General features: G+C 36.3%; 2 protein-coding genes across 7 annotated transcripts in view; one reads left to right on the top strand and one right to left on the bottom strand.

Moving 5' to 3' along the window:
• The first annotated feature begins 1,994 nt into the window (after positions 1 to 1,994).
• dnajc3a (DnaJ (Hsp40) homolog, subfamily C, member 3a) lies at positions 1,995 to 8,495 on the top strand. Its single transcript, XM_077216210.1, has 12 exons — positions 1,995 to 2,205; positions 2,837 to 2,947; positions 3,096 to 3,220; positions 3,329 to 3,403; positions 4,094 to 4,246; positions 4,837 to 5,018; positions 5,259 to 5,378; positions 5,915 to 6,020; positions 6,117 to 6,237; positions 7,202 to 7,334; positions 7,439 to 7,587; positions 7,676 to 8,495. Exons 1-12 carry the CDS (start codon positions 2,124 to 2,126, stop codon positions 7,834 to 7,836), a joined length of 1,518 nt encoding a protein of 505 aa, XP_077072325.1. The 5' UTR covers positions 1,995 to 2,123; the 3' UTR covers positions 7,837 to 8,495.
• Positions 8,223 to 24,159, bottom strand: part of uggt2 (UDP-glucose glycoprotein glucosyltransferase 2) — a 36,344-nt gene continuing 20,407 nt past the window's right edge. For 2 of the 6 annotated variants that reach the window (XM_077216204.1, XM_077216205.1), the window contains exons 28-41: positions 22,858 to 23,047; positions 22,379 to 22,537; positions 22,081 to 22,166; positions 18,971 to 19,055; positions 18,767 to 18,849; positions 17,832 to 17,855; positions 16,299 to 16,397; positions 16,127 to 16,211; positions 15,193 to 15,375; positions 12,512 to 12,672; positions 12,225 to 12,339; positions 12,012 to 12,128; positions 9,128 to 9,284; positions 8,223 to 9,017 (exon numbers count right to left, since the gene is read on the bottom strand). In XM_077216204.1, coding sequence (XP_077072319.1) covers positions 8,995 to 9,017; positions 9,128 to 9,284; positions 12,012 to 12,128; positions 12,225 to 12,339; positions 12,512 to 12,672; positions 15,193 to 15,375; positions 16,127 to 16,211; positions 16,299 to 16,397; positions 17,832 to 17,855; positions 18,767 to 18,849; positions 18,971 to 19,055; positions 22,081 to 22,166; positions 22,379 to 22,537; positions 22,858 to 23,047 — 1,567 coding nt within the window. In that variant the 3' untranslated portion in view covers positions 8,223 to 8,994. Of the gene's footprint in view, positions 9,018 to 9,127; positions 9,285 to 12,011; positions 12,129 to 12,224; positions 12,340 to 12,511; positions 12,673 to 15,192; positions 15,376 to 16,126; positions 16,212 to 16,298; positions 16,398 to 17,405; positions 17,550 to 17,831; positions 17,856 to 18,766; positions 18,850 to 18,970; positions 19,056 to 22,080; positions 22,167 to 22,378; positions 22,538 to 22,857; positions 23,048 to 24,159 lie in introns of those variants that run through there. The other 4 variants (XM_077216207.1, XM_077216206.1, XM_077216208.1 and 1 more) reach the window with 3 other exon arrangements.

The following is a 24,159-nucleotide window of genomic DNA, read 5'->3' as shown; positions in this document are numbered from 1 at the left end:
CCAAAGCAGCACGATGAGACTTGATGTGAAAACACAATTCAAACAGGGTTAAGAGGACGACTGGAATCACAAAGATACATAAATCCAGATAAATACTGATTCGGCATGCTCCGCTCTACAGAGCCGGTGGTGTTGAATTGTGTCAAGTTTTGACAGTCGGCACTGAAATAATAATAAACGGGACATTAGTTTTACTATGAAAAGAAACATTTCTTATTATATTTTTTGGTATTTACATACAAAACTAATTTCTGACTGAAATTGTCACTTGGTGTCCAATACAAGCCCTATCAGTTTCAGTGACAATTCACACATGATCATAATCTTACCTGAAATCAGACTTTAGATCTACTTACACCACTGCAGATGATGCATTACATCCTTAACATACTTTAACAGTCAAAATGAACTAGTGAAACATCACTTTGGAGAGTTTTCTCAGAAAATGACCTGAAAGAAATACCCCAAATTCCTTTTAAATAAATATATAGTTTTTTTTTTAAACTTTAACTGCACAGTAGTATTTTCAAATCATTGAATGTTTAGTTGTAAACACTTCTTATATTATATGTTATAAAAAAAAGGTTTTTTTTTTTTTTTTACCATATGGACAAAACCTTGAATTTTAATGTATAACTAGTGACAAACACTATTTTTACAAGTCATTTTTTTATTTTCTTTAGAGAATATATACTGAACTATAATATTATATTTGAATTCTCTCTCTCTCTCTCTCTCTCTCTCTCTCTCTCTCTCTCTCTCTCTCTCTCTCTCTCTCTCTCTCTCTCTCTCTCTCTCTCTCTCTCTCTCTCTCTCTCTCTCTCTCTCTCTCTCTCTCTCTCTCTCTCTCTCTCTCTCTCTGTGTGTGTGTGTGGTGTAAATGGGTTATTCACTTGATATTGAAATGTATGTACAAGACTCTAAATAATTATACCGGCAAGCACCATCAGATGATAACATATTTTAACAAGAAGTTTTGATAAGCTTCTGAAAAACAAAACGAAAGCCCGAGACTTCAAAGTGTAGCAAACAAGCAGTCAGCCTTTAGGTTTTATTCATTCATAAAATCACAATCTTACCTGGAATTAGACTGGATCCTCTTACAAGACTCAATATGTGATTATGAGCTGTTAATGGTTATCCTCTTTTTATAGTGTGCATCATCATGTCACTTAAAAGGGAAAGTGGTTTATATTGTCCAGACAGGAAAACCGCCATTACTAAGCATGAGGAGACTGATTAAACACTGTCATTACATTTATTTATTATGGCGAAAATGTCATTGTCAAAGATAAATTATGCATTCTACCAATTAGTACAGTAGCCTACAGCTGTCTTCTATATTGCATAATGCTTCAATCTTTGTAGGCTATTTGATTTCCTTTTGGGGAAAAAAACCCTTCCTGATTTTCTCTAAAATGTTTTGTGTGACAAAGAGGAATCCCACATAATATTTTCCCAATGTTCCTGTATTATTTTGATAATGTGTTAAATTGTCTCTCTTTTTTAGACAAGATATTTGACCTGGTACATGTCATGTTTATGTTTCTACTTGCCAGGTCAGAAATTGAGCGAGACTACTATATGAGTTGTAAAATTCCTTTTATAGTGACCTCAGGCATGCAAACACGGGTACAACTTGTTGAACGGTATAGATATGTAGCCTATGGCTATGACTGAAAAATAATATAAAATCACAAGCTTAGATATAGCTTAGATAGGCCTATCACTAAAATCTTAACCACAGTTTATTCCAATGATCGTGGTAAAAAGACTTGCCTAGTTGTATCCAGTTAACGCATATTATTTAAATACTCTAAAAAAAAAAATACAGTGCTACATAAGAAGTTAAAATTTATTATTGAAATCTGATTCCTCCCACACACCAATCTGCGCACTCACTGTCGCGCGCGCATGCGCAAACAGAATCAAGATAATGATGCCGTGGCTAGTCTCCGTTGAACAGTACTTGATGGGCGGGGTTTATGGTAATATCAGCCAATCAGAGGGACCCACGATCAGTGGGCATGATGTCTGCTGGCCTGACAGCTATACGAATGTCCAGCGTGTCTTTAGGAACTTTACACATTATATCAGTGATTTGACGGAGAAAAGAAGAAAACATGGTTGCCATAAGCCCAGTGGCGCACAAATTGCTAAGCTACGTTCCTTTTTTACTAGTTTTGATCGATCTTCGATACGAAGGTAAGTGATCAATGCTAGTGCTGGTTAATGATAAGTAATGTTTTTTTAACCAGGGTTGTAATAAACTATACGTTCGTCTTCATGACAGTTGTTTAGAGAAAGTGACTTTATTCGTTGTTCTTAAAAATGAACTCAAAACAAAGTCAGTCAGATGAAAAATCCCAGCTGTTTAGATGTTATTCATAGAGAGAGTATGGAGAACTGTCACATTAGTCCAGAAACGCAGCTGAGGATCCAGTCACACGTCGAGCTTTTTTTTTTTTTAAACCTTAATGATGGTTGTTGTGGGTTATTCATTCTATAGTATATATTTTTTTTCTCTAAAGTCTTTATTTCTGTTGCTGAAACACTGTGGTTCCTTCCACTGCAATAAGTTGACACTGTTGCACTTATATATGCTAAAATGTTTACTAATCTAGTCTACTTGACTCTATTGTAATTTACTCAAGTGGAATCTACTCCATTCTAGTGGACATACTATGCCATAATAACTTTAATGTGCACTACACTACTTTTAAGTGTAGTCTACTGTCTACTATTGAATACATGATGCAAGTATTGCATGTATACCTTGTTATACTGCCTGGTTCATTCTAGACTTCCAACATATTTTTTCCCACATGTATTGCAGGAGTTAATGGTGGGAAGAATGGTGGTGTTGAGAATCATCTGGAGATGGGGAAGAAGCTTCTGGCCGCAGGACAGCTGGCTGATGCTCTATCTCACTTCCACGCTGCTGTTGGTGAGTACTGGGTCTTTTTACATGACAACCTAAATTAAATCTTGTGTGTAATGATGCAATGTGTCACATTGTTTTCCACAGAATGCCACTTTGATGTAAGCAGTGTGTCTAGAGTTATTCATATATTTTGATTTTGATTTATTTACAGATGGTGATCCCAAAAATTACATGGCATACTATAGAAGAGCAACTGTGTACCTAGCAATGGGAAAGTCGAAATCTGCACTACCAGACCTCAGCAAAGTTATTGAACTTAAACCAGATTTCACATCGGTGGGTTTTCAGAATCATTTCACACTGTAAAAATATGTACAGTATTTTTAAATTATTTACCAAAACCTGTTACCCAGAAATAAACTATTGTTTCTTCTTAATCCACAGGCTAGGCTTCAGAGAGGAAATCTACTGCTGAAACACGGCAAACTTGATGAAGCAGAAAATGATTTCAAAAGAGTGGTGAGTGACATTTGGTTAGCTTTAGAGATGCACCAATCAGACACAGCTGATCATTATCGGCCGTCTTTAACTTGTGATGAAGGGCAGTGCTTTAGGGTGTATATTTAAAATAGCTTCATGCAAGAATTCACACACATTGTGGAAGTCACACCTATTTTATTAATAATGCCATGTGTTGACATTTCACCCAAATGTGAATTGTTTTTTGTAATTTTACAGCGTAGTGCATTTTGCTGCAGACAGCATATGGTTTAATATTTGTAAAATTGTGGTAAAAGTGGGTCTATGAAAATAAATTTTGCAGATAAGGTCAGTATTTGTTAACATAATGCTAAAATACAGGTTATCGGTTTTGGCATAACATTTTCTGATCAGTGCACGTTTAACTACCATGGCCACATAAGTTCTGAGATTCATCTTGGCCAAATTTTTGGAAAATTACTATGTGTTCTATATCACATATTAATACATTAACTGTATCACCTATGAGGAAACATAATATTTAATTAAGTCTCCCTGAAGTGCCCTCATCCTTCTCTGGAGTATTCTTAGTTGGGCCAGTCAGTGGGGTATATTACCAGTCTAATACTCCAAAGGCTTCATTAAACCTGCACAGTGCACACTTGAACTGTTGTGTTGTTCGGATACTTACTACCTGTTGATGACATATTATTTCTTTCTTTCATCCAGCTCAAATCAAACCCAAGCAGTAGGGAAGAGCAGGAGGCGCAGAGCCAGCTGAAGAAATCCGATGAAATTCAGAGACTGATGGCCCAGGCACAGAGCGATTTCAACCGCAAAGACTACGGCTCTGCCACATCACACCTAGACATCATCATTGATGTAAGTTAACCTGGATCAAGCTATTATCCGTAACAAAAACTGAAACCATAAAAAAAAAAAACTTTCACTTGAAACAAAATAAACATTAACTGAAATAAATATAAAATAAAAAGCTAGTAGCCAGGGATGTGTATATGTAGGTAAATTTGTATGTGTGTGTGTGTGCGCATATATATATATATATATATGTATGTGAGTGAGTGACAAAAATCGCCTGACACAGTGATACAGAACAAAATTACTAAAACTTTAACTAAAGTAAAATAACATAAAATCTCATTCAATATATTAAAAACATTATAATAGTATATCAATGATACTGAAATAGCAGTGACCAGGGTAATAATGCCCCTCCTTTTATAAACATGATAGTTTGTTTTGGCCCTAGAGGTTACTGTAGGTGATCCATCCTGGTTTTGTCCTGGTGCAGAAAAGGATTGTTTGTGCTCAATAAGAGCACTATTTGTTCAGAAAATTTGCTTTGCATGAACTGAAAACAGAACAAATACCACATTAAATGTCAACAGCAAAGGATTCATATTTAAAATACAAAGCTAACAATGGATTACATTTGCATGTCATCTTCTCAGACGTGTGTTTGGGATGCGGACTCCAGAGAGATGCGGGCCGAGTGTTTCATTCAGTTGGGTGAAATGGGCAAAGCCATCAGTGACCTCAAGGCCACTTCAAAACTCAAAAGTGACAACACTCAGGCTTTCTACAAGCTCAGCACCATCTATTATAGTCTGGGAGACCATGAGATGTCCCTCAAGTAAGTAAACATGTGGTTATTAATGCATTAAGTCTGGGAGTTTGGATTGCACAATATAGGCCTGCACTGTAAACTACCTACATTGTTTTAATAATAGTATTTGAAATGAACTGCAAAATGCAAAGATGAATGTACATACTGTAGCTGCCACACTATGTCTAAAGTGAGTGACATCCTGGTTATTTTGAATGTCTAATAAACGTTTGGATCCAGATTTAAGGGTTTAATTTTTGTCTGCAGTGAGGTGAGGGAGTGTCTGAAACTGGACCCGGATCATAAGCAGTGCTTCAGTCACTACAAGCAAGTTAAGAAGCTCAACAAACAGATACAGGGTGCTGAAGAACTGATCCAGGAGCAGAAGTATGTCTCAAAAAACATTTCTAAAACAAACATCAATAATAAGACTGCACGCACGCGCACACACACACGCACACACGTCTGGGATCTGTAATATTTATGTTTTGAAAAGATGTCTCTTTTGCTCACCAAGGCTGCATTTATTTGAATAAAAAGACAATAAAAACAGTATTGGGTTTAGTGTCTAGTCCTTTGATGGCAAAACTCCATTACTCCAGCCTTCTATGTCATATGATCCTACAGAAATCATTGTAATATGCAGATTTGGCTCTCAAGAAACATTTCTTCTTATTATCAAGGGTTCTGATTAATATTTGTGGACAACTTTATACATTGTTTTGCAGAATTCTTTGAAAAGAACAGCATTTATTTGAAATAGAATAGTCTTTACTGTCACTTTTTGATACATTTAATGGGTCCTGGCTAAATAAGTTTCCCCCCCCCCCCCCTTTGATTTAAAGAATGAAGTTACTTTATTTGAACTTGTGAATGCACATTCATCGATTGACGACTAAATGGTTGTTTTTCTAAATCCACAGGTACAGTGATGCAGTTAATAAATATGAGTCCGTTATGAAGACTGAACCAAATGTTCCTCAGTTCACACATAATGCCAAAGAGCGCATGTGCCACTGTTTGTCAAAGGTGAGACTGAGCTCCACGACCACAAGGTGTCGCCGTCTACCAAAGCTCACACTGCATCTGTGAATAAGGTGAATATGTTTTGGTTTTATTCCACAGGACCAACAAACTGCTAGAGCCATCTCAGTGTGCAGTGAAGTTCTGAATGCGGACCCTCATAATGTGAATGCTCTGAAAGACAGAGCAGAGGCCCTCCTCCAGGATGACCAATATGAAGAAGGTAGCATGGTTACTTAAAAAAAAAAACACACTTCTTTAAAAAAATTGAATAATTGTAATTATATATTATCAATAAGGGCAATACATAGGGCATGCAGTTGAAATATTAAAGGAGTAGTTCACTTTTTAAAAAACTTTTGCTGATAATTTACTCACCCCCATGTCATCCAAGATGTCCATGTCTTTCTTTCTTCAGTCGAAAAGAAATTAAGGTTTTTGATGAAAACATTCTAGGATTTTTGCACGTTCGTGACTCTCCTGTTCGAACTCGTTCATCAAAATGAACAAATCTTTTTTCAAGTCATTTCGTTCGTTGAATGAACGAAATGACTTGAAAAAAGATTTGTTCATTTTGATGAACGAGTTCAAACAGGAGAGTCACAAACGTGCGTCACCGAACAGAACAAGGCGAGCATTTGTGCTTATAAAACTTAAACTTTTTTATTTTTGAAATGACCGATCGTTTCGCAAGATAAGACCCTTATGCATCGTCTGGTGTCGTTAAAAGCCATTTGAAGCGGCAATGAAACTGTAACTTGGACCATGGACCGTTTGGTACTCGGTGAAGTCCATTATATGGAGAAAAATCCTAGAATGTTTTCATCAAAAACCTTAATTTCTTTTCGACTGAAGAAAGACAGACATCCACATCTTGGATGACATGGGGGTGAGTAAACTACTCCTTTAATAGATAATGGAATATAATAAATTTGCTAATTAAATTAAATACAATAAAATGCATTACTCATTCATATCAGCAATTATCTGTATTTTCTGTGATTTATAATTTTACTAAGATCTGAAGAGTTGTAAAGGCTTTAGATAAGCTCTTTTAATTACGGTTGCTGTATGTTCATTTTCAGCAGTATTTTTTTTTTTAACTTCACTGTTTAAAGAATCAACAAATTGGCTTCTTTCTCAAGATTGGTTTTAAATGATCAGGTGTGGTGATGTTCTTTTGGCAGCCATTAAGGACTTTGAGGGTGCTAAAGAACATAGTGAGAATGACCGGCAGATCAAGGAGGGTCTGGAGAGAGCACACCGGCTCCTCAAACAGTCCAAGAAGAGGGATTACTACAAGATCCTGGGTGTGAAGAGGTTAGATAAACAGATGATGGAGACTTTTAGTATGTATTATCAATGCAGAGGCCTAACACTCATTTCTAAATGAGTAAACATTCTTATAACTGCTGTGGTTGCAGAACTGCCCAAAAGAAAGAGATCCTGAAAGCATACAGAAAGTTGGCGCAGCAGTGGCATCCAGACAACTTCCAGGATGAAGAAGAAAAGAAAAAGGCAGAGAAGAAGTTCATAGACATCGCTCAAGCCAAAGAAGTTCTCTCCAACCCAGGTCTGTTTCACTGCCACATGTGGTGTACTTTACACTGTTGTTGCTCGGTTCTATTGTAATTACGTCCTGTTCTTGTGTTTCTCTGCAGAGATGAGGAGTAAGTTTGACCAGGGCGAGGATCCCATGGATCCAGAGGGTCAGCAGGGTGGGGGACATCACCATCATCACTTCCAAGGTGGCTGGGACAATTTCCAGGGATTCAATCCTTTCGGTTCTGGGCCATTTAATTTCAAATTCGGTTTCAACTAAGGCTTGGCTAAAAGGGCCTAGAGCCTGAATATGGGCTGGAATCAGCCAATAGGAAGTGGCACGTTCTGAACCTTCCCACAGGCACGGTTCTGACATGACAAGCGCCTTGAAACAGGCTGTCAAGGAATCCCGCTTGCTAACTGTTGTTCTTTGAAGCACTTCCTCTACTTTCAGGGATCTTAGAATCCAGAACGCAAGGTTATTCTCCAAGCAACGTCTATACGTGTTGAACATTTCATTCCTGAGTGTAATATGTACATAGAAAATGACACTATTTTTCTATGAATCAAATAATGCTGTAAATAATTAAATAAAGAGAGATGAATGCTTATTTAAATGATTAGATTATTTTTGCCTGGTTTTAGTCACACTGTAAAAAAGACAAGTTGACATAAAAATACCACTTTATTCCTGAGAAAATCCACATCCTTGAACATCAAGGCATAGAAACAAACATGTACAGAGACAATGATGTGATTAAACAATATAAATAAAATAGGATGTAAAATGTAATGTAAAAGATCTGCCTCATTACTTGGGATACAGAGATTGTTTTTGTATCTGCAGAGTTGACAAACAGAGTTGAACAAAGTAATCTCCCATAATAGTTTACAATTGTGTATGGTTTATTTTGGAAATAAATATCTTTGAGAACTCTACTTTGTAGTATTCAGTATTTCAAAATAAATTTTATGAGACCTTTACTATAAAGCAACCATTTGAAATATCAGGTACCCTTTATTTGCAAACACTGACTGATAAAATATGGTGATGGAATATTTACTGATTTTTTTTTTTTTTTTTTTTTTTTTACAAAAAAAGGCATTTACAGTCTTCTCTGGAGGAATGTACACAATATTGGCATGTTTTTCCTCTTATAAATACTACAGATATACACCAGAGCCATTGTAAGTTCGTAGACTGGCCAAAAATATCAGATAACACTGCAATTTCTTTACTACTTTTTGTCAACAATTAATAAAAAGGTATGTCATGTATACAGTTTACATCTTGAAGTCAGAAAGAATTCAAAAAATTATAAGGATAAAAAAAATGCTTAAGTCCGTTATTATATTTCCTCAGTGTTCCTGTTGTGGAAAACATCTCTGTATGGTAGAGTTCAAGATTCACAGGAAGTTTTGGTGCAAACGTCAAGTACTAAAGTTCATCACGTCGAGTGCCTGTTAAAATACAAATGATGTTCATGAACTTATTTAATCCCAAGGCTTACTGAAAAAAATATTGTCATTTTAGTAATGACTAAGTCACCTTTATTTATAAGGTGTCTTACCTGTGTGCTGTGGTGATGGTCTACCCTGGGTAATTTTCTCCTCCTGGTCCTTCACCTGTTTCAGAAACTGCTTTATCTCATTGTCATACTCAGCCCATTCTGGAACAATCCTCACGGCTGCACTCAGCTTGGGCTCTTTGGTCTTTGGGTTATTGCACTGCAATAAATCAACCCAAACAAAACAGTCAATTGTGGTGGTAAAACACTCCCTTCCAGCTTTTTCAACAGTTTCTTGAGTGGCCTTTAATTTTCTGAGCACTTCAAGTGAAAACTGCCAATGCCGTTCATCTATAATATAGCTTGATATCAACAAAGAAAAATTTTACAACATAATGGCACTTTCGTTGTGCCAGTGGCACAGAAAGTAAAAAAAAAAAAAGTTACATAAATTAAGAAATCATGCCAAAATTAAAAGCACCACATCTGCACATCTGAGCTCAAAATGGTTACTTAACTTAGTCTGAACCCACTAGTTTAGACATTTTAGCATTTAAGCATAATCCTCAAATGGTTCAGATCATGAGAACCATACATTGTCAAGCGTGTCCACATTTTTCACTGGTAAGGCTGTGGGCTTAATTATAATAGTGTATATATATATATATATATATTAGTAAATTTGACAAAGACATTTATAATGTTACAAAAGATTTCGATTTCAAATAAATGCTTCTCTGGTTCGTCCTGAAAAAAAATGTATCATCATGCTTTCCCCCAAAATATTAAGAAGCACAGCTGTTTTCAATATTGATGATAATAAGAAACTATTCTTAAGCACCAAATCAGCATATTAGAATGATTTCTGAAGGATCATGTGACACTCAAAACTGGAGTAATGATGCTAAAAAATCCCGAGAGCCCTAATGGTTTGTTAAGCGTGTCCTAAGTTCTGGGTTCTAGTTCGCCTTAGTATATTGTTTTTTCTCATTAAAACCCAAAGATATTCATCCATGATTGCAGGTCAAGAGCAGGGACACTTTTGTGTGCATTTTGTTTTGTGATTTCCCCGGACGAAATAGAGTTTCCGCAATGGCGTTACGCGATAGATTGAAGTGCTCGTCTGTGTGAATCCACACAGCAACAAGAAAACACTGCTGCCTTCAGCCTTTGATAAAAGTGGCAACAAAATTTTATCAGAGGATCCAGCTAGACTCTCATTTACCAAACGAAGGAAATGGATAAAATGAATCCTGCTGGTCAACTGGAGACGTTCATTTGTATTGGGTACATCAGTGCCACGAGACGATTCAAAAAGTGGTGGGGACAATATAGACCCCGGCAAAAAAATATACCACTCCTCCCACCTGCAAATTACACCTATGGTAAAAATAAACCCACATGCCACTGAAGCAAAAGACTTTCACAACTAAACCTGGTTTACATTAATGAGGTGAGGGCACTGAATGGAATGCAGTGGGGTCAGCACTCTTCTGAAGCTGAACGAGTGAGACCAGCCTGTGCTGTGAGCTGCAGCCCTCGCACACATTTCCCACACTGCCGTCTCTAATGAGACGTTTCCCTCTCCACCTCCCAGGAGCAGCCGGCAGGGAGGAAGAGGGTGTAAATGAGACTCTATTTCTAACCAACTGTGTTTGTGTGTGTGTTTGTGTGTGTGTGTGTTTGTGTGTGTGTGTGTGTGTGTGTGTGTGCGTGCGTTAGCCATGGTGCGAATGAAGAAATCTGGGTATGATCAGACTGCAGGCATTTCAACCTGATATCATCTCTCATATCGTTTTCATTGCAATCTTTCGTAAAATGAAACCAAGTAATTTGATCCTTATTGCTAAAATTATAATCAGTGCCAAAAACGTGTGGTTATGCTGGGAGATATAAAATATCTAAACTCTGTAATGTATATTGGTAACACTTTACAATAAGATCTTGTTATGTTTGGTAACATTAGTCATCTATATTAATTGTATTCATTATCGTGAACTAACAATGTACAATACTTCTACAGCATTTATTAATCTTAGTAAATTCCGACATTTTCTATTAAATTTTTTTCAATCAAAAGATGTGGTAACACTTTATTTTAAGGTGACGTAGTTACACATTACTACATGTAATTACTATAGTAATAACAGTAAATTATTCATAATTACAAGTAACTGACCCTAAACCAAAACCCTAACATTAACTCTATAGTAAGTACATGTAGTTTATTAATATTACTCAGTACTTATTTGAGTAAGTACCATATAACTACGTTACTTAAAATAAAGAAACCAAAGTTCTATCTGTGAACATGAACATTTATTAACATTAACAATGACTAAATGCTGTAAAAATACTGCTCATTGTTAGTTCATGTTTGCGAATACATTAACTAATGTTAACAAATGAGACCTTATTGTAAGTTCTAATAAGAATTGTTAGATGTATATAAAACCCATGCAAACCCATCAACTTGTTAACCCTTTTAATCAATAACAAATGCAATTTAAATCTCAGTCAAGGTGCGTTCACACTTACTGGAGTTGGGTGAAATTTCACAGGTGATACCCATTCATTTAAATAGGAATCTGTGCAATTGTGAGTTTTACGTGAGGGCGAAAAAGTTCCTCATGCAGTTTGAGCTTGTGTATTGTTGGTCATATTCACCACATTGACCATCTGCTTGTGTTCTTGCCATTTCTTGCCCACAAAATGTCAGCAATATGACAGCACCTTCACAATTAAAAATAGCTATATAAACCATTCCCATTTTGGTTTCCTTTTACATACCATGCTAAAGTTTCCTGGTTTTACTTAAATGCTCATGACAGTAGTTGACATAGTTTTTTTATTTACTCCCCTCACCTTCCAAATGGGTCTCCCATTCTTGTTTAGATATAGCATGTTGCTAGTGCTAAAAGATAGTGTGGTGTGAATGCATACTAACCAGATCTATGGTCTTGGCTGTAGCTTTGGAATTGTCATCACACCAGGTCTCGCACCACATCCACTCCTGAGGTAAGGACTTGATGGCTACTTGATGGATCATGTTGTTGGGAAGGTCCTGTTTGAATCAAACCCCAAAGAGAAACATTCAAATCACATGAAAGTCCTTCCCTAGGTGTGAATATATGGCTGTTGAGCGATGTCAAGCTAATACCTGGTCCAGGTTGGACAGACTGTTGGGATCTTGGCTCAAGGCTTGGTACTGCCCCCTGAGCCGGTCTCCAGCTGCAATCTTTCTGAATTTCTTCAAGTCCACCACATATAATGCACTGGATGATAAGGGCCACATTTATTGAATAGTAAATTTCTCATTATATCAGATATTCTTTCAATACTAAATTTTAAAATGTTATTCCATTCTATAATGTATCTATAATTTTGAAAATGAAAGTGATATTCTCTATTTACAATGTACAGTAATGTGATTTGTCGAAGTCTAACCTGATATGGTATCTCCGGTGTCCAAGATGGGAGGCCCAGTAGCCAGTCTTCCAAAAACGGTAGCCTTCCATTTCTTTGCGGCTGTCGCAGAATGGCGTGTAGCCGTACGGGGCGCCTTCTAGATCCAGATCTCTCAGCTCCTTCAAATCTGCCCTGACAATCTAAATATAAAGCATTCACAGGGTCATGTTTTGCAATTAGAAGGTATCACTATTTGCTAAAGCGCTAACAATGAATTGTTGGCCTGTGAATTATTTTGACTGGTGTTACGTACAAAATGCCAAACTGTAAGACGTATTGTTAAATCAGATTCACAGGCTGGAAATTGATGCATATCACCATGCATTAACATAATACCACTATTTTACTACGAAATCTGTCAAAATGTGCAGTATACAACAGAGCACACAGTGGAGAATACTGTATCTCACAATGCAATGCTCAATTTGCCATTCAAGTGCAATGGATAAACTGGAAGTAATATGAGCCATGATTTTTAATACTTTTTCTTGACTTAATATGCGAGTATATCTACAGGTCCTTCTCAAAAAATTAGCATATTGTGATAAAGTTCATTATTTTCCATAATGTAATGATAAAAATTAAACTTTCATATATTTTAGATTCATTGCACACCAACTGAAATATTTCAGGTCTTTTATTGTTTTAATACTGATGATTTTGGCATACAGCTCATGAAAACCCAAAAAATAGCAATTTCATCCAACCAATAAAAAAAGTCAACCTTCAAATAATTATGTTCAGTTATGCACTCAATACTTGGTCGGGAATCCTTTTGCAGAAATGACTGCTTCAATGCGGCGTGGCATGGAGGCAATCAGCCTGTGGCACTGCTGAGGTGTTATGGAGGCCCAGGATGCTTCGATAGCGGCCTTAAGCTCATCCAGATTGTTGGGTCTTGCGTCTCTCAACTTTCTCTTCACAATATCCCACAGATTCTCTATGGGGTTCAGGTCAGGAGAGTTGGCAGGCCAATTGAGCACAGTAATACCATGGTCAGTAAACCATTTACCAGTGGTTTTGGCACTGTGAGCAGGTGCCAGGTCGTGCTGAAAAATGAAATCTTCATCTCCATAAAGCTTTTCAGCAGATGGAAGCATGAAGTGCTCCAAAATCTCCTGATAGCTAGCTGCATTGACCCTGCCCTTGATAAAACACAGTGGACCAACACCAGCAGCTGACATGGCACCCCAGACCATCACTGACTGTGGGTACTTGACACTGGACTTCAGGCATTTTGGCATTTCCTTCTCACAATCTTCCTCCAGACTCTGGCACCTTGATTTCCAAATGACATGCAAAATTTGCTTTCATCCGAAAAAAGTACTTTGGACCACTGAGCAACAATCCAGGTCAGGCGCTTCTGCCGCTGTTTCTGGTTCAAAAGTGGCTTGACCTGGGGAATGCAGCACCTGTAGCCCATTTCCTGCACACGCCTGTGCACGGTGGCTCTGGATGTTTCTACTCCAGACTCAGTCCACTGCTTCCGCAGGTCCCCCAAGGTCTGGAATCGGTCCTTCTCCACAATCTTCCTCAGGGTCCGGTCACCTCTTCTCGTTGTGCAGCGTTTTTTACCACACTTTTTCCTTCCCACAGACTTCCCACTGAGGTGCCTTGATACAGCACTCTGGGAACAGCCTATTTGTACAGAAATTTCTTTCTGTGTCTTACCCTCTTGCTTGAGGGTGTCAATGATGGCCTTCTGGACAGCAGTCAGGTCGGCAGTCTTACCCATGATTGCGGTTTTGAGTAATGAAACAGGCTGGGAGTTTTTAAAAGCCTCAGGAATCTTTTGCAGGTGTTTAGAGTTAATTAGTTGATTCAGATGATTAGGTTAATAGCTCGTTTAGAGACCCTTTTCATGATATGCTAATTTTTTTAGATAGGAATTTTGGGTTTTCATGAGCTGTATGCCAAAATCATCAGTATTAAAACAATAAAAGACCTGAAATATTTCAGTTGGTGTGCAATGAATCTAAAATATATGAAAGTTTAATTTTTATCATTACATTATGGAAAATAATGAACTTTATCACAAAATGCTAATTTTGAGAAGGACCTGTATATTATATATCATAGACTGCCAAGAGTCAAGACGTTTTAAAGTGAAAATTCATCCAAAAATGAAGATTGTCATTATTTACTCATCCACGTCATTCTAAACCATAAGACTTTCGTTCATCTTTAAAACACAAAATATCTTTAATGAAATCGAAGATATTTCAGTTCTCCTATTGAAAGTCAATTTCTCCAAAACTTTTTTGATGTATTCATAAATACATTATAAACGTATTAACATATGAACGGTTTAATCCAAGTCTTCCGAGAGACATGATCCTTTTAATAAGATGAACAGTTTCAATTTAGGCTTTTATTTTCATATACTGCATATACTTAAGGCACATCAAATACAGAAGTTCAACTGTACTGACTGTACTTAGCTCAGAAGAAGAAAATGAACAAAAGTCTTGAGGGTTTGGAATGACATGAGGATATGTCAATGATGAAAGAATTACATTTTTTGAGTGAACTAAACATTTAATATAAAATGGGATTAAAAAAAAGCAAAACAACTGTAATTTTTGCTATTTTTACAAATATGCAGCGGGCTAGCATTCCATTCAAAGAACCACTGTTGTTTTTCTCATGTGTAAGGTCACCTGATCAGCATCAACAAAGATGATCTTGTCCACGGCCAGGGGAAAAAGCACATCCAGGAAGAGGATCTTATAACCCCAGATGATTCGCTGCTTTTCTGTCTGCTGGTGAAGCCAGCGGGGCCACTTATACTGGACCAGCTCATACTGGAAACCATATGCCTTCGCCATGTGTGAGATTGTGTCCTGAACACACATGAAGATAAACTATAGAGGAGGATACACTATAGAAGTATGTATTTGTCGATAATTTGTTTTCATTTACTTTGGTTAAGATTAGGAAAAACCATTAATTTAATGATTTATGTCGGAGCATATATTACATAGACTTCTGCTCTGCTCATTGTTTAACATTTGAAAATGAAATATTTGTATTGTATTTTACAGTTATACAATAAAATAAAATGAACTTTATCATTATTATTAATATATTTTCTTTACTGATCAATTTTTATTCTACAGTGAAATATTAAAATAGCAATTTTCTTTATTTATCAGAATTTTTGCCAAACTGGCCCTACAAACCAGCACAGAAATGTATAAATAAATCTGAAATCTGACCTCACTCCAAGATCAAAGCAGCACACACAACATTTTTATATCTTATAAAATGTAACAAAATAAAAAAATGATCTGATGCCATAACTATGCTATAAACTTTGAAGTCTTTATACTGTAAAGTTGGTCAAACCAGCAACAAGGTATTCCTCAGAAATGTTTATTTGCAACTGAATTGATTGACTGAAATTTGTCAGTATACATACATATATATATATATATATATATATATATATATATATATATATATATAAAACTTGTGCACTCTGTCTTTCAAAAATAACCTAGTATTCAGCCAATCACTCATTTGTGTACAAAACGCATCAGTCAGTCAGTGAACGGCTAGGTGAGAACAAGCTGGGAATGATAGCAGTCTTACCATGAACGAGGGGGAGAGGTAGTTTTTGAGGAACCAGAACTTAACAGGGGATGACGTGTGTTGAAGGACAGACAGCATCATTATTCTATAAAGGGAAAAAGGGAAGCAGAAGAAACATGAGGAGCTAAATACAACACTGATGTGGTTGCGTTCATACAAGTGGTGATCCTACCTCAGGAAGCGCTCATACAAATGTCCAGAAGCCACTGAGAAAATGTTGAGAACGTCTTTCTTTTTATTGCCATCATCCACACTTGGTCCACCAGTAAAGCTGCAAGACATTCAAGTCATCAAAATCTGCATCAATTGATTTGTTCAAAAATATAGCTTAGGGTCTAATTCTCAATAAACTCCTAATTACTGCTTATTAATAGTTAGTGAGGTAGTTGTTAAGCTTAGGCATTGGGTAGGATGTAGAATATGGTCAAGCAGAATAAAGAATTAATATGGGCTTTATAAGTATTAAAAACAGAATATCTTAGTTATATGCATGCTAATAAGCAACTAGTTAATAGTGTGAATTGGACCCTAAACTAAAGTGTTACCATATAATTTATTCCTGTTATGGCGAAGCTGAATTTTCAGAAGCCATTAATCCAGTCTTTGTTGTCACATGATCCTTCAGAAATCATTCTAATATGCTGATTTGGTGCTCAGGAAACATTCTTATTATCAATGTTAAAAATAGTTGTGCTGCTTAATATTTTGTGGTAACAGTGCTACTTTTTTTTCAGGATTCTCAGATGAATAGTAAGTTTAAAATAACAGCATTTATTTGAAATGGAAATATTTTCTAACATTATGTATTTCAATGTCACTTTTGATCAATTTAATGCATCCTAGCTTAATAAAAAACAACAACTAAAAACTAAAATGTATTGACAGTCCACTTGCAACATGGACATGTCAGAGTTGTGGATACTGTGCAAAAAAATAAATAAATAAATATTAAGCAGGTTATTAGCTTGATCCTTCAAATTGACAAACAAAACATGCCAAGTTAAAATAAATGACTGAAAAAGGTAATCTTATTGAGCATACTCTCATTGCTGACTGATTGCTAAACTGTATGTTTACCATTTACTGTATGAATGTCCTGAATTTGGTAACAAAATATCAAACCAAAGTAAGTGGGATCGGCAAGCAAATGATGCTAGATCTTTTCTCAGCACTAACTTCTGTTGGTTCAACCTACAAGGTTTTGAGACAGCACAAGTTATTCTTTTAATAAGTTAATGACGAAGAACACAGATTTCACAGACAGTTTGCTGATCTTTTAAGTAACTCACAGTATGTACTGTATGTTCTGAGGAGGTTCAGAGATTCCTGAAGATCTCAATTTCCATCATTGCCACAAAATAAAACAAGTGCCATCTGTAGCTTTCAACAACCTCCCTAGCCAAGATCTCACCTACTGCTGGCTCTGCACAGATATTACACATAAGAGCATTTAAAAAAAAAAAAAAAAAAAAAAGCAAGCATCACACCATAGGAACATTTCAGTCCCCCGTTTCCAAGCCACATACTTCCAAAAGAGCAAACTATTTCTAAATGTGGAGAACGATATGTGTGAAAATTAAGTAGAGAAACTGAATGAAAAAGTTAGATCACCGCTTACGAAACCGAAATTCTGCTGTGTCACTTAGATGCAAGAAAAATTGAGATAAAAAGAAGAGTGAAAACAAGTAGAGATTAAGTTCCCTACCTTTTCTCCAAAGAACTCCACACACTTCACAAAGACAGCAATGAGCAAAGGAGACAGATCATAAAACGTCATCAACAGAGCTGTTAGTTTAAATGCAAACGCCCTACACAAATATTCATTCAAAAGTTTGGGGTCAGTACAATTAAAGAAATTAATATTTTTATTCAGCAATGGATAAAAAAAAAATCCATTTCAAATAAATGCTTGATATTCATCAGAGCCCCGCATAAAATGCATCAGTTTCCACAAAAATACTATGCAGCACCACTGTTTTCAACATTGATATTAATAAGAACAACAAATCAGCATATCAGAAGAAAGTCATGTGACACTGAAAACAGAGGTAATGATACTGAAAGTTATCTGCATCACTTTGCCATCACAGGAATAAAGTACATTTTAAAATGTTCAAATAGAAAACAGTTATTTTAACTTGTAAAAATATTTCACAATATTACTATTTTTACTGTAATAATATTTCACAATATTACTATTGTTACTATATTCTTGATCAAATAAATGCAGCCTAGGTAATATAAGAAATTTAACATTTAAAAATTTGACCAACCCCAAACTTTTGAATTATGATGTTTGTGTATTTACAGTGTCACGGACAGGTCTACCCAGGATCTGCCCTTTTTTCCCCACACTGATTGTGAAGAATTTTGCAGAGTGGATTTGATGAATGTTTCTGTTATCAAATTAGCCAAAAATATTTACTAAAAAAACATGCAAGATGTTTATAGACAATTGATGATGGACGTTCATATTCTGTACAAATCTGCAGCCACAGATTCTATGCAGGTATATCCGTACACAAAGATCTTACTTGTGTCGTGATATTTTTGTGACTTTAGAAATACAAAATGTCTTTCAACTCTGGATTATAAAGATGTGATCCAAAATGTGATTAGTGCTTCAAGAATCAGACTCACCTGGTTATTGAGTCCCAAATGCCTTTTGATTCGGTTTCTTCACTTAAAAGATCCTCATTGAGTTTGTCAGCCTTTTTCTGGACCTAATATTAGAACAGATGTTACTTTTTCATTAGTTCCTTCAGCTGATATTTTATATGGAGGCACAGTCTGTATATGCTTGTTAATACATTGCAAGTACTACAATTACATCTCAACACTTACTCTAACTTTGATGATCTTGCTGTGGAAGCTGTTGAGCACCACAATGACATTACCAGCTTCGACAGGAGAGTCCGTTCCATCATGCCTAAAACATACACAACATTATATAAACACTATTTCTGCACTCCCTGAAAGAAATACCAGTGCTCACAACACAGCAAATAAAGCATGTTAAAAGTTAAAGACCTGTAACAATATATCTATAAGGCTTACTTTATTCACAAAAAGTTTGAATAGAGTCGAATTAAAATCACAGTTGAATTAAATCACAGAAAATAATGAAGACAACAAACAACAACAAAAAGAAGATAAATGGGGAAAAGGTTATAAGCAAGACAAACAAGACACGAAAAAGAGGATGAGATAAAAATAGTAAGAACTACAACAAAGACAAGATAAACAAAAGAACAACAAGAACAATATAAACTGAAGGACTAGGACATCAACAATAACAAGGACAAAAATATAGCAGCAAGCAGCAATTAATGGGGCCAAGCACAAAAAAAGGCATTAAGAGTTATGCAAGCACGGCTGATAGCAGCAGACCAACTGTAACAACGATTAGTTACATGATTTTAGTCAAAATTGATATGGTGGCATGGTCCTGATGACACAAACCAAGATTCGCAACAATACGCCAATGCATTCATAAAATTCAGCAAATTATGAGAAAAGTTTAATTGGCTGACGCCCATTATGGCCAATTTTAGAAAATTGGGTATTATTTGACTGACCCTGTATGCTGCGCTGAATTAAAAGTGTTTTATTATTTTTCGGCAATCCATTCAGAAGTTATAACCAAAAATTGCAATTTTTCATATCTCCTGAACAGTAGGTGACACTGTGATGAAATGCTGCATGTAGCATTCATTACCATGTTTGGTCTGAATACGCCACTGCGTTGTGTAGATAAAGCCGTACATCCATTTTGATGTACACTTTGTTGAATTTGTTTGCGTGTTATTCGAGAATGGTTTGATTTATCAATCATCTTTTACAATTTTTTGCCAGCATGGTCTGAAGATAATGTGAGACAATTTTGGAGGAAATCGGATCAACCGTCTATGATGAGAAATTCAAAATGGAGGAAAAATTTTAATATCGGAAAATGACATCATAGGGTGCAATCGAATCACTATTAGAATTGCGATTGATTTGCTAAGTGAAACTTTGGACAGTTGGTGGCGCCTGGGATTGAGTTTGGAGACACCAAAACACTGTGGTTACTTTTCAGACTGTCCTTTATCTGTGTCAAATTTCACAACTTTTAATCATACAGTTCTATGGGCTGCCATAGACTACAAGAAGGATGGAGGAAGAGGAAGAGGAAGAAGAAATTCAAGAGAACACGATTATGAAGGAAGATGACGAGAAGGAAGAGGGACAAGAAGAACAACAATAAGGATAAGAAAACAATAAAGAAGATGAAGAACAATTAGTAGTGTAGAACACTTAAGGAATACCAACAGAGAGCTGCCTTGCAATCCCTGTAATTATTCAGATTTCTCACCAATTTCTCACAATTGAATACTGAAATTATTTTGAGTGTTCCTTTTGTCAAATTCCTCCCGTCTCAGTAGGAAGTTGTAATGACATTAAAAGGATGATAAATGTCCAGCGATACAGGACACAGTGCTGTTAGCTTCAGCATCCTAAATGAAACCCTGGATCCACCAGCCTGCACTTCCTCAGAGCAGCATATCAAGGAATTACACACTGAAGGAACATTGCCTTCCCATTCATTTAGCAGTCAGCAGTGTGTGTGTGTGTGATAGGCTACTTCTTTTCTCTCTCACACAAACTCTCTTTCTCTCTTTTGGTTTCTTTGTGTGCCAGACCCCAGACTGTATGAATAATCGCACTAGCAGTGTGAAAAATTACATTGCGATCTAACTTTAACCTGCATGAATGGGGTAAATATTTTACTGTCTCCCATAATGCTATAAGAAACCACAGCTGTTTCCTTAAAGAACAACTAAAATATGTACAATCTGAAAAAGGAATTAAAATTGAGGACAAAACATTTTGGAGAGTTTGATGTCTACCATTAATTTGAGTGTGGCTGTTTCTTTTAGCCCTTTTTTTTGGATAGCATCTGTATTCCTGGTGCAGCATATTGCTAACAAATACACCATGGCAGGTTTGACTCCCGGGAAATGCATGTACTGATAAAATTCACAGCTTGAAAGGATTTTACATCAGCGTGGAAACAAGTGTACACTACTACCATTCAAAAGTTTGGGGTGTAATGTTTTTAAAAAAAAAGAAAATAAATTAATACCTTTGTGGCGACCAGGACGATGCCGGGGGCCGTGAGAGAGTGGCACGAGGCTGGTGGCGTGATTACTGATAAGCGACACCTGCACGACGCACCGGTCTCGTATCTCTCACGGAGGAGCGGAAGCATAAAAGGAAGAGCGACGACAGTGGAGATCGAGAGAGGAACAGGCTTGAACCTGTGTTTTGTTTTGTTTTGTTTGTGTTTTATTATGTGACAGCAGTCGTCCGTGAGGGGCTGCTGTCTTTTACTTTCATTTTGTATTTGTTTATTTTATTATTAAAGTGTTGAATGTTCGCCGGTTCCCGCTTCCTTCTTCCCATATCATCTGAGCTTTGTTACACCCTTTATTCAGCAATGATGCATTAACTTGATGAAAAGTGATAGTAAAGACATTTATAATATTACAAAAGATATACATATCAAATAAATGCTGTTCTTTATAACTATATATAATCCTAAATATATATATACACACACACACACACATATATATATATATATAGTCAAAAATCTAGGCAAAAAACGTAGTGTATTCCAGCCTTTAGAATGAATTCTAAAACATCATGTGACACTGAAGACACTGCAGTAATTATGCTGAAAATTCAGCTTTTCCCATTACAAGAATAAATTACGTTTTATAATGGAAAACGATATTAAAATAACATTTTTAATAATATGATATAATATTTTGTGATAGTATTTTTTGATCAAACAAATGCAGCCTGGGCAAGCATTAGAGACTTCTTTCAAAAACATTAACAAATCTTACTGATCCCAAACCTTTGAATGGTAGTATGTAAATGTAAATCAGTGAAGTGAAAACACTCACGCCTGTATTTGATAGATGTCCTCTGAGCGGCCCTCGCGCAGCCTCAGGATCCATGCGCCGGGGTTGGCCTTCAACTGGAAATAGCCCTGTACAATGCAGTGGGTTAGTTTTTGCTTTAGTGTTTCACAAAGAAAGTCAGTCAAACAGGTTTGGAATGACATGAGGGTGAGTAAATAATAAAAGAATTCTCATTTTGGGTCTATGTAACACTTACCATACCAGGAAAATTACTTTAAGAGATTAAAAAATAATAAAATAACATATATTTGGACAAAGCCAAGAAGAGGGACAAACTCACCAGGTTGGCCATGACGATGGTGTCATGCATGAGAGGTTTCTGTCTCATGCCCAGTGTAAACTGAAGTCCTCTGGGAGGCTGACCTGTGGACAGGTCAAAACAGTGGCCCTCCAACAGTAGATACTCAAGCTCATACTCAGCCTTCACTACACCGCTGACCTGACAAACATACAGTAAGAGAAGACTCATTTAAATCATCAAGATCCGTAATACTGACGCTAAACATCTCTTTCCAGAGAGGCCTGGCTGAGCATGACAACTCAACCTGTTAAAAGTAACAAATAAAATTTGTTAGTGAAACATGAACGAACAAAATACTTGGTGTAGCAAATGCAGCTATGTATCATAAAAATGTGAACATTTAAAAGCACTACTGTGGCTATTGTGCTGTATGAAATACTGAAAAAACTGATCAAGTGCACAACTCAGCTTTGGTAAATATACAGTATAAATACTGAACTCAGAGTTAGAACTCATACCTCCTGTAAGTGGATGTTGTCTAGATCATATGGGCTCCTGACCGCCTCTACCATCCAGCTCTCTGGGGTGATCATATTAAGAGTGAGCAGAGGGGATTCTGGGATTTCCGTAAATCGAGCCATAGGGCCGGGGGAAATGGAGTTGTTACCAAAGAAGGAAACATCCGGCTCCAAAACATATTGATAAAAGCTGCCAGAAAATAAAAGTTAAATACATCACTTGTAAAATAAACTGGTGGTCTGTTGTAATTTGCCATTTTAAGTTGGGAATAGCTAGGAATCCTATAACAAAATATTTAAATATACTTCTAATCCTGCCCTTTTTGGGGGGAATTTTAATCAAATAATGTTTGAAAATGAAATATTTTATATACTACTAATGAGAGAAAATAAATAAATAAATAAAATAAAAAAGCAGATCATGGAATGGACATGCTGATTTTGAAGTACAGGCTAACAAATTTACTGTCATTGATTATTATTTACATTACTGCATCCATTTCTGCCAATTCATACTTTGCACGTGACGTCACAAGTGCTGGCTGGCGGGCAAGAACGTCGTTCTCTAGCAAGGAAACACAGTAAACTAATCAAGGATCTAGCCAGGACGTCGGCAGTTTTAATATACAAAAGTTGGTGTTTTGAGGTGTAAACGACATGCCAGATAGTTGTTGTACGATTGGATGCACTATTATTCAGCATAATCGCGTTAAGAACGTGCATGTAAACGCACTCATTCCCCAAAAGTGAAAGTAGAAACGGATGGAGCTTTAAGCATCTGTCGCTGCATTAACGCCGCGTTCTCTCAGAGACGACGATGGATATAACGGTATAGCGAGTATCTTAATTTACTGGCTTAATATTTCTCTTGTGGACCTACATTAATGACAGTAAAAAATTAGAAGAATATTTCTTTTTAAACAAGTTTTTGAAGCTGCTTTTTATTTTCACAGATGGCAGAGTTGTGCTGTTCGTGAACTAAAGAGTGCTATTTTGTTTCCATAGCACATTAAAAAAACGTTTAATGACACTAATAACACTAAAAACAATACAATTACTAAATATTAATAATAACACTAAAATGATATAGAGCTCGGGATCATTTCGTCATTTTAGTGATATTATTAATAAAAAGCATATATTTTCCACCATTCTGACAATTTTAACAATCAAACTCTGTTAAAGAAAAAAAGAGAGAGGAAAAACAAAACAAGGTGATATCTGCAGAACAGCACCAGGCTGCTGTATGAGTATGAGTGTGTATGAGTGAGTGTGAGAAAGTGTGCGTGTGTGTGCGTGTCC

Source organism: Siphateles boraxobius, unplaced genomic scaffold, assembly GCF_051911475.1.
Source record: "Siphateles boraxobius isolate OS27281-9 unplaced genomic scaffold, OSU_SipBor_1 7, whole genome shotgun sequence".
Lineage (NCBI taxonomy): Eukaryota > Metazoa > Chordata > Actinopteri > Cypriniformes > Leuciscidae > Siphateles > Siphateles boraxobius.
The sequence above is the reverse complement of the archived record's forward strand: the minus strand, read 5'-3'. Positions and strand labels throughout refer to the sequence as shown.

Coding starts and splice junctions, on each gene's coding strand:
- dnajc3a (XM_077216210.1), top strand. CDS start 2,124: ATGGTTGCCATAAGCCCAGTGGCGCACAAATTGCTAAGCTACGTTCCT. Junction 2,948..3,095: donor TCACTTCCACGCTGCTGTTG/GTGAGTACTGGG, acceptor ATTTATTTACAG/ATGGTGATCCCAAAAATTAC. Junction 5,379..5,914: donor GAACTGATCCAGGAGCAGAA/GTATGTCTCAAA, acceptor CTAAATCCACAG/GTACAGTGATGCAGTTAATA.